Source organism: Colobus angolensis, unplaced genomic scaffold, assembly GCF_000951035.1.
Source record: "Colobus angolensis palliatus isolate OR3802 unplaced genomic scaffold, Cang.pa_1.0 Scaffold54, whole genome shotgun sequence".
In the NCBI taxonomy this organism is placed as follows: domain Eukaryota; kingdom Metazoa; phylum Chordata; class Mammalia; order Primates; family Cercopithecidae; genus Colobus; species Colobus angolensis.
Window position 1 is genome coordinate 2292108 of NW_012118932.1, and position 10120 is coordinate 2302227.

General features: G+C 53.2%; 1 protein-coding gene across 1 annotated transcript in view; it reads right to left on the reverse strand.

Moving 5' to 3' along the window:
- Positions 1-4635: 4635 nt before the first annotated feature.
- Positions 4636-10120, reverse strand: part of BDH1 (3-hydroxybutyrate dehydrogenase, type 1) — a 38344-nt gene continuing 32859 nt past the window's right edge. Inside the window, exons 5-6 of the mRNA XM_011961199.1 lie at positions 7162-7314; positions 4636-5415 (exon numbers count right to left, since the gene is read on the reverse strand). Coding sequence (XP_011816589.1) covers positions 4946-5415; positions 7162-7314 — 623 coding nt within the window. The 3' untranslated portion in view covers positions 4636-4945. The remainder of the gene's footprint in view (positions 5416-7161; positions 7315-10120) is intronic.

The window sequence follows — 10120 nt, forward strand, 5'->3', positions numbered from 1 at the left end:
ATCTTGGCTCCCTCGTTTCCTGGCTCTGTGATTTTGGGCAAATTGCTTCACCTCCCTGAGGCTCAGTTTCCTTATTTGTAAAATGCAGACAACGGTACTGCCTTACATATAAGCTGTTTATGAGGATCAGGTGAGAGATTTGCCATGCACTCACTTGGGTTGTTGGGAGGAGCACGTGCATGTGAGGAGCATCAGCATCTCACCAAAGGTAGTAAACCTGTCTCAAAGTGCTTGGCTGCTTGAGGGGGACTCTAATGACCATTCAGCCTGGTGTAGGTCATCAAGAATGAGGGATTGGATAACCACAGCTGAAACCTTCTGTTCTGACAGCGAGGAGATGGAAATCTTGTCAAATGGGAGACCTGAGCTCTTAAACCTGACTTGGCCTTTCCAAATATCTGGAAGTCTATATCAGAAGGGTTAAATTATTCTGTGCAGGTCTGGGTCATAACCAGGTGCCAAAAACGTTAAGTGACGTGGTAGATTTCAGCTCAGTCTTCGGATAAATGTTTCTGAACCAAGGAAATGGCCTCTTAGGAAGTAATGCACTCCCTGTCACCAGAGGGCTTCAAGGCCTGGCTAGCAGGTACCTCATGCGGGAGCCTGGGAGTCAGGCACGATGATGGCTGAGTGGCCTTTCTCCCCTGGGATTGTGGGGGTCCTGGCAGCCTGTCCCAGCCCTGGTCCCTTGCCCAACAGCTGCCCACCCTGTGCCTCTGAACGCGCCACTCACCGGTCACCCTTCCTTAGTGCCCACACACACCACAGAGGCCTCATGCTGTGGGATCGTTTCATCTCCCCCAGAGCACCAGAGCCCTCAGCCCTCTTGCTCTGTCTCTTTGAGCAGAAATCATCACTCACTTCTCAAGCGCTGAGCTCATATAACCCTCGAGCCCTTGGAAGGCAGCTCCGGAATCCGGCTCTGCCTGCTTGGTCTTTGCATTTCTAGAGCCTGCCCTTGGCCTTGACAAAGCAGACTTCCCACTGGAAGGACGCTGGGGTTCCTCCAGCACATTCTCTTGCAGGGGGCAGTGCTCAGAGCCCAAAAGGGAAGGGAAGGAGGGGCTGGCTCGAGTGGCAGGACCCTGCGGCTGCCGCTGCGTAGGCTGAGTGTCTCCTCGCTGTGACGTAACCGAGGTCTTTTTCCCTCCCTGTTTTAGATCCTGGTGCCATCTGCCCTGATTTTCCACATCACCAGCTCTGGGCTGGAGGTTAGATCTGGCTTGACACCCAGCTCTACCCCTTACTTGGTGACAGACTTGGGGAAGCCTGTTTCCGTAAAATAAGATAACCCCACCCTGCCTACCTGCCAGGGTTGCTGTGAGAATCAGGTGAGAGGCAGCAGCAGTGGCTGGGTAGCAGGACCTGCACTGGGTACCCGTGCCTGGTTGCTGTCTGGCCAACCCTGCCTGGGGCTGCCTGAGCCGGGGGAGCCTCTGCTCACTCATGTCGGCTCCTGTATCAAAATGGTCCGCACAGGTTTGCAGAGCCAAGCCCTGTTCGAAATACAGGCAGTGAACAGACCTCCCAAGTGGGGAGTCTTCGTCAGACCTCCTGTCATGGGTGGCAAGGGGGCAGCCCTAGCAGCTTGTGACAGGTGGGGCCAGCCACCTGTGTGGGGACAGCCTGTGTGGCTGTCACCTGTTCACACAGCTTCTTGGCCCCAGGTGGAATGCTAGGCACAGCAGGTGCTCTGTAACAACAAGACATTGTCAGGAGCATCTCACAAAAAGCCCTTGCCCAGCCTCCAGCCATCAAGGGAAGGGTTTGTGCTGGCTGGAGTCACCAGACCATGGGTCCACACAGGCAAAGGCCTCCTCCCAACCCCTTACTCTGACAAGAAGGAGCAGCTCTGAGCTAGCAGACAAACAGTGAGGGTCTAGGTGCCTGGTGACCCCAACTGGCTTCCCTTCCAGGGCTGTTGCGAGCCACAGTGTAATGTGATAGTGAAGAGCGCCATTCAGGAGACTTTTGTTCTGCCCTGGATTTACTGTGACACTAAGTGAGTTACTTCCCCTCTTTGGGCCTCAGTTATGTCATCTATAAAATGGGAATATGCACCTCTGTTTTGTCCTCCTATCTTTTTTTTCTATTCTTTTTTTTTTTTTTTGAGACAGTCTCACTCTGTCGCCCAGGCTGGAGTGCAGTGGCATGATCTTGGCTCACTGCAACCTCCGCCTCCGGGTTCAGTCGATTCTCCTGCCTCAGCCTCCCGAGTAGCTGAGATTACAGGCGCCCACCACCACACCTGGCTAATTTTTGTACTTTTAGTAGAGACAGTGTTTCACCATGTTGGCCAGGCTGGTCTTGAACTCCTGCCCTCAAGCGATCCACTCGCCTCAGCCTCCCAAAGTGCTGGGATTACAGGCTTGAGCCACCGCCTCCGGCCACCCACTCTGGTAAAGATGAAAACTAGGTCCTGCGCCCCAGCAGGTTCTAAGCTGCCAGAAAGCGAATGGTAAATATGAGGTTTGAGTTAGCACTGCAGTTATTTGGAGGGATAGTAGTCTGGGCTTTTCAATCTCTGGAAATGATTAAAAACCAGAACAGCCTGTGTAGGCTGGCTCAGCAGTTCTGGCTTACTCAGAAGATTCCAATAGACGCATATGCATATGCAGCTTCTCTGACGTTCGGGTCTGTTGATCCGGACCCAGAGTATGTGGCCCCCCTTCCTCTAGTTCCCAGGCAGGGATGCACACGTGCAACTCCAAGGCTCCATCTGTTTTCCTTCAATAAACTTCAGCACGAAAACAAATTCGCCCAACATGTAAAAATGCAATTCCGAAAGGGTCCTGCTAGAACAAGGTCCAGGGTACAAAAGCATCCTATTGTTATGTAAATGCAATGGCCACCAAGCGTCCCCCTCTGGGCTCTGGATCCCTGCCTGCCTCCCCTCCTTCCTCCTAGGGGAGCTGGGACAGGGGACCCCTGTTTGAAGACAGCGGGGACAAAGGCCCCAGAGGCAAGCTGAATTTGCCCATTGTGTGAGTGCCTGAACCCCAGAGCCCACTCCAGCTGCCCGGGTTCTTCTGCCTTCTCCTGGCACCAGACTCCAGGTTCGGGCCAGGCAGCTGCTGAAAGAGCGAGAACACTGTTTCTAAAGGGGTGTTGCTTGCTTCTTTGTTCCCAGTTTCCGAGGTGAGAATCCCGAACGCCAAGAGAAACCTCAGGCTCGGGTGGCAGCTCGGGAGTCGGGGCACTGGAGGCCGGCGCCGGCTGCGGAGGAGGCGCGCGCCCTCTACTGGCAGGCCCAGCCCGCCCGGGGAGAGGCGGAAATGATTGGTAGGGCTGGCGCTTGGGATTCTGCCCTAGGCCTAAAGCCACCTGGAGGACAGCGGGGTTTGGTTTTGGTCCAAACATACAGGCCCTGGGCAGTTGCAGGGATGGCAGCTTTCAAACTCAAACCCAAGAAGTGATCATGCAGACTCTGCCTAAAGTGTCATCACTTCTTAATTGAAAACAAGGCCGAGGCGGGAATGAAGGCCAGGCTGAAGCCCTGCAGACCAGGGGTGTGTGTGTGTGTGTGTGTGTGTGTGTGTGTGTGTGTACACGCATATGTGTAAGCACCATGTGAGGCAAGCAAGGCCAGGCTGAAGCCCTGCAGACCAGGGGTGTGTGTGTGTGTGTGTGTGTGTGTGTGTGTGTGTGTGTACGCATATGTGTAAGCACCATGTGAGGCAAGCAGGGACCCCAAATCCACTGCTAGGGGAGAAGATGCCACAGTGCCCCGCCATGGCACCACTGCTCCTGCCAAGCCTGCCCCATCGACACTGGCCCCAGCCAAGGCAAAACCAAGCAGACCCAAACCAGTAACAACCTATCCTGTCAGCCAGAGAGCACCTCCACACAAGTCTATCCTGAGTCCTAAAAGAGGATGTTAAAATCTCAAGTAAAAATCTCCAGGGCCAGACGCGGTGGCTCACACCTGTAATTCCAGCACTTTGGGAGGCTGAGGCAGGCGGATCACTTGAAGTCAGCAGTTCGACACCAGCCTACCCAACATGGTGAAACCCCATTTCTACTATAAAAATTAGCCAGGCGTGGTGGCGGGTGCCTATAACCACAGCTACTCGGGAGGCTGAGGCAGGAGAATTGCTTGAACTAGGGAGGCGGAGGCTGCAGTGAGCCGAGATGGTGCCATTGCACTCCAGCCTGGGAGACTAAGCAAGTGTCTGAAAAAAAATAATAATAATAATAATAAACAAATAAAAAAATCTCCAGAAACATTCCCACCCCCTCTATACAGCCAGCTCTGAGTCACTGGCTGCTGGCTGGCCAGTCACACAGCACCATGGACATGCAGAGGTACCAGTGGGCACTTGGTATGTGTGGCTCAGACGAGGACACAGACTTAGTCAGAAGATTCTTGGGCAAATGTATCCAAAACAGTCCTGGAATGCAAAATGTGGAGCGTTTCCACAGCAGTGGCAGGAACACATGACTGGCACTATTTATAAGCAATAAAAGGGTTATTTCATGCATCCTCTTTAAGCTGCAAATGCTTCATGTACAACAGAAAAAAAATCTGTCCTTTTTATTCATGAGACTGGCTTAAGGATCAAATGAGATCATTTTTTAAAGTGATAATTTGGCTTGAAGATATAAAGGAGTTTTGATTCCATTCTATAATAAATCTGTTTTTAATATAAAGATCTTTTCTCGAAATCGCTGTATGAAATGATCTCCAGAGAGACAGATTCACCATGTTTGCCCTGAGATTTAGAGGCCCCTGCCTGCCACTCCACACCCTGCTTGTGAAGGCCCAAGTCACTCACTATGCAAACAAGTCAGGTTGGGTTATTCCCTTTGGTTAATGTTAAAACCAGTCATGGGTCTTCCTGGAGTGGTGGATAATCCACACGTGGATAATCAAGAGTTGACTATGTGGGTTCCTCACTCTCCTCCCCTTCCACCAGGGATCCCGGACAGAGGCCACAGAGACTCTTCAGCGGATGTAGATCATGTCGGAGATGGCTCCAGGCAAGTGGGTCATGATCTGCATTCGCAGCCACCAGTAGTAGTCCATGGGGTGGTAGCGGGTGTAGGGGGTGGTGGCGGTCAGGGCGTGTGTGACGGCATCCATGACAGGGGACGTGTCTGTGGAGCCGCTGCTGCAGTAGGTCTCCATCTTGGCGATCTTTTCATCAAAGTACTTCTTGCCGTAGTCCTTGCGCACGACCTCAGGCAGCTCGTCCCACATCTTCTTGGCGATGGCCTGAATGCTCTCGGGGCTGTAGAGGCTGGTGGCAACGATGAAGTTGCCAGGCTCCACCACACTGACCTTCACGCCCAGGGAGTGCATCTCATAGCGCAGGCAGTCGGAGAAAGCCTCTACCCCGAACTTGGTGATGCAGTAGGGGGAGCGGGCCGGGTTGGCCATGCGGCCCAGCATGCTGCTGATATTGACGACGCGGCCTACAGAGGGAGACAGAGATACCTGCTAAGGCGGCACTGCCCTATGACACAGAGGGCAGAAGTCAGGCGTGTCTCCAGAGGCTTGGCTGGAACCACTTCTGACCCACCCAGGAGCCTTCTCATTCAGTAGGCAAGGCCAGCTCAGACCCACGCATCAGCATCGGCACCCCTGATCTTCCCTGGGAACCTGGCTGTGCCAGGCAGGACGGGGGAGGACAGGTGAGTGAGAAGCAGGAGGGCACAGTGTGGTGGGCAACACACAACTGACTCAAAAACCAGATCAAGCCCGATGCGGTGATAATTTGGGTTGAAAATAAGGGGAGAAGTGGGAAGGGAGACAGCTGTCTGTGTGGATCTGAGCTTTCACTATAGGCAAGGTCTGGTGCTGGTTAGGGAGAAATACAGCCTAAAAGCTTCCCCTTCCCCTTATGGAGCTTAAAATCCAGCTCCAGTAGTACGATGTGCAGACAAGTAACACACTAAGGCCAAGCGTCTATCCACTGAGAGCAACACTGGCGATAGGGGTTGGAGTGCAGAGGAGGAAGTGCCTGGGGCTACAGCTGGGAGGGAGCCCTCAGATGGCCCTGAAAGAGGACAGGGCCTGTGCTGTTAGAATCAACTCCCAACTCCATTCCACCCTGGTAGGGTGGAGCCTGGGTGGAGCCCAGGACAGCCTGGAAAAGAGAGCAGCAGGCAGGGGCAGGGGCAGGGGCAGGGGCAGGGTTTCTGAACCTGACTTCAGGGCTAGGACATGAGGAGAGAGTCCTGGGCATTGGGAGAGTGTGGTGACCCCCCTACTCCTCTTCCTCCAAAGACCCTCAGCCACAGGCCCAACCTGGGGACATCAGGGGCCTCCCGCAGCTCCTCCTGGCCCTGGGAACAGAGGAGTTGGAAGTGGATTGCATTTGGCCCAGTCGGGGAAGCCCAGGCGGATCTGGGACCAGTTTTCCCTATAGGTTTGTACTCGGGAAGGAACTCGGCCCATCCAGGTGTGTGCCCGGGAAGGAACTCGGCCCATCCAGGTGTGTACCGGGAAGGAACTCGGCCCATCCTGGGTGGAGGCACCTTTCAGAAAACTCTTTGAAGTCACTGAAGGGTTAGGGTTTTCATCTAAAATCCTACAGCTGCCCTCCGTGTTCACGCCGATTGTTGCTAGGACGTCACCAGAAATGTATGGATCTTACCCTTTTTGCCACAGTTGTTTGCTGTGTCAGGGAAAAATCCAAGTCAATGACTTCTGCAGTGGTTTGCTCACATCGGGCCACCCACATGGTTTGGGTGTTTTCTTCGTTTTCCAAATTTCTAATCTTGATTTCTACTATTGTTTCCTAATAGCACAATGATCTCATTTTTTAAACTACAGTATAAATAACCATAGAATGAATATGCCAAATGTTACTTAACCACACCCAATTGATACAAAGATGTATACACACGGCTTTGTGCAAAGGGTGATTCTCTCTACAGATTAGGTTCCCAGAGTGGGTGGCTGCTAAAATCTTGAAGCTTTTGCTGCATAGACCACAGACCTCTTACCTGCTCTACTTCCTGAAAGCCACACACCTCTTTCCTGCTACCTGGCCACAGCCCCTCTGCCCACCATCACCCCAGGCCCCGCATAGCCCCGGGGACCACCCTTGCTGAGTTGTGGACGCTGGAGCTGCTGGGACAGGTATGTCCATTCTGAGCAAACATGAATCTGTGGGGCCGGTTCAGGGGCAGGAGGGAGCTCCCTTTCCCACTCACCTTTGGCCCTTCGGATGAGGGGGAGAAAGGATTTCGTCATCCGCACTGTACCCCACAGGTTCACCTCTGCCACCTCCTTGTAGGTCTCCATGCTGGTGAACTCCACCTCCCCGAACGTGGAGATGCCGGCGTTGTTAACGAGGCCCCACATCCCTGGACAGGAGGGGATAGGTGTGCGGTGACCACGGGGGCTTGGGCCCAGGCAATGCCCATCAGCCTGCAGGCCAGTCTCCTTTCCACTCCTCTCTTGTGACTTCCCAGCCTCTTGCCCAGTGCTCTCGAGAAACTTTCTAGAGTCACTCAGGAATGACAGGAGGTAAAGAGGCCTAAAGTGCTAACTGCCACCCTCCCTTACGTCTAGAATGTCCAGTGCTCATGTCCCATCTGCCTGGCTCGATTCTCTGGGCCCACCATGACCCAGCCAGCCGTGTCCTCCAGCTTTGATGTCCTCCAGCTTTGAATCTCACCTCACCTCAAATTCCCACTTCCATTCCACTCCACCCCATCCTATCCCCACAGCCTGAATTTCACACCCCGTTCCTGTTTACTCATCTCTGCCTCTGAGCTTTCGCTCACATCTTCTCTTCTCTTGCCAGAAGCCAGGGAAATCACAGGGGAGGCGGGCACGAGGAGGCAGCTGTGTTTTGCAGGGACCTCTCTGAGTTCAGTTTTTTGGGGTGCAAAGGCTGGATGGGTCAGAGCCTCAGGACAGAGCTGGGCCCTGCCTCTTTGTTGTGGAAACCCTCAGGGTTCAGTCTCCCGTGGCAAAAGCCCCGTGCTCCTTCCCAAGGCACAGCCTCAGAGCAGAGCTCCTGTCCTGGGACCATCCCTGCTTGTGGGAACTCGGTGGTGCTTCATTTTCCAAGTTAATCATGGAAATGAGTTTGTGTAAATGACAGAGTAATTGGTCTCTAGCTGCTTTCCTTCCGTGTTACCCAAATTAAAGCTTCATTCACTGCCCTCTGGTGCCTTCTCCTTCAATTACGGAGAATTAAGGGCATTTATTAGGGAAAGGAAATTGCTGGTTAACACAGTGTCCATGAAGAGCTCACTCCCACTGTCCACCAAACCCTGTGGGTGTCTCCCTGCTCTAGGTCTCAACTGTGACCTCGCTCAGATGACAGGATCAGCGTCATCCACAATGACCCCAGAGCTCCCAGTCTCCCTGCAGATGTGCCCTGAGCCTTCACCCTCTTCTCTTCCCAGGAGGAGCAGCAGGCCGCTCCCCACCTCTCATGGCTGACACTTCCACACCGTCTTCGAGACCATAGACACTGATCCTTCTCTCTCTTTTACGCAACTTCAGCTTTTCCATTGCCCATGACTCCAGCCCTTCAGTTCGATACACACAAATGTGTGTTAGATTAATGTCTACAAATGCCACATTTCCATATCCCGAAGATCCTTCTGTAACTATGCTACCTGCTCTCCCTCCCTCCACGCCAGGCTTCCAAGAACACACTCTATCCTGTAATACAAAGATTAGCCGGGCATGGTGGCAGGTGCCTGTAATCCCAGCTACTCTGGAGGCTGAGGCAGGAGAATTGCTTGAACCTGGGAGGGATGTTTTAGCGAGCCAAGCTCGCACCACTGCACTCCAGCCTGGGTGACAGAGCAACACTCCATCTCAAACACACACACACACTATCCTCTCCATCTCCCTTCCATACCACACTGGGTCCCAGCCCTCAGCTGTCCTCACTCCGCACTCTCCAGAGTCTCCAGGGTGGTACGCCAAGACCTCACCCCCTGTCTTCACTCTCCTCAGGCTCGCTACAATACGAGTACTGCCAGGACTCCTTGAGGCTCACTTCTCCCTCGGCATTAGTGATACCCAGGCATCTCCTGCATCCGCCCTGACACTTTTCTTTCACCTGCCCCCAGATACAAGTGGCCCCCAATGTCCTGGCCTAATCCTGTTCCTCTCAAAGTTGACTCAACTCTTAGGTGTCCTCATCTTCTTCATGTTTGTGAATTTTCCTGCTGTTTTGTGTTTGATTCATAAGGGACAACATCCCATGACTTAACATGCAGACAGCCCTTCTTCTACCTAAAAATAAAACAATAACATTTGACACTACTATCCAAAAAAGTTTAAGGAAACATGACCCGTGAAGGCACACAGCCCCTGGATTATAGCTTTGATGAGTGTTGAGAGGCAGTGGACCTAGATGCCACCTGGAGTCCTCAGCCAGTGTTCTGAATAAACTCATGGAGGCATTCCCGCTGGTTGGGCGACAGCAATTTTCCTGCAACAACCCCAAGATGACCTCCACACCAGTGGCCTCCCAGTGCTCAGGAGTCACAGCTCTCTCCTCGTCCCATCTCCTGTCTCACTTCCACCTGAATGTCCCACAGGTACCTGACTCACCCTAACCACCACCCTCACATCAAGTTTCCAAGCTGCCCAAGCCTGCTCCTCCTCTTCGTTAATGATTTTACTTCCGTCTGAGTCCTCCAGCTCCTCCACCCCTCCCCCATCAAATGAGTCATCAAGTTCTGCTAATATTACATACAGATCAAGATCAACATGACAGCTGGCAGGCCCCTAATTAAGCCCTTTACATTCATTAACTTCCCTGATCCTCACAACCAGCCTGTAAAATAGATCCTAAATTGTCTCATATCCGGTTGAGGCAACTGAAGCTCAGAGCGGTTAAGCACTTTGGTCAGTGTCACCCAGCTAACAGGTGGGGAGGGTGGGATTTGGACCCAGATCTGTCTGAGGACAAAGCCCCCACGCCCCAGGCTGTTGCTGGTTTCTTCTGCTGGGTCGGTTATTCCTTCCTGTTTCCACCGGCATTCGCTTGGGTCCTCTCTCCTGGGCTGCTGGAGAAGCCTCCTCCTGGGTCTCCTTGTCTCACTCACTCCTCCACCTCCATCTTCACCCCACCCCTCAGGCTGACCCCCCCATCAGTCACTTCCTGCTCTATGGTCTCCATTCCCCCCTCTCAGGCTG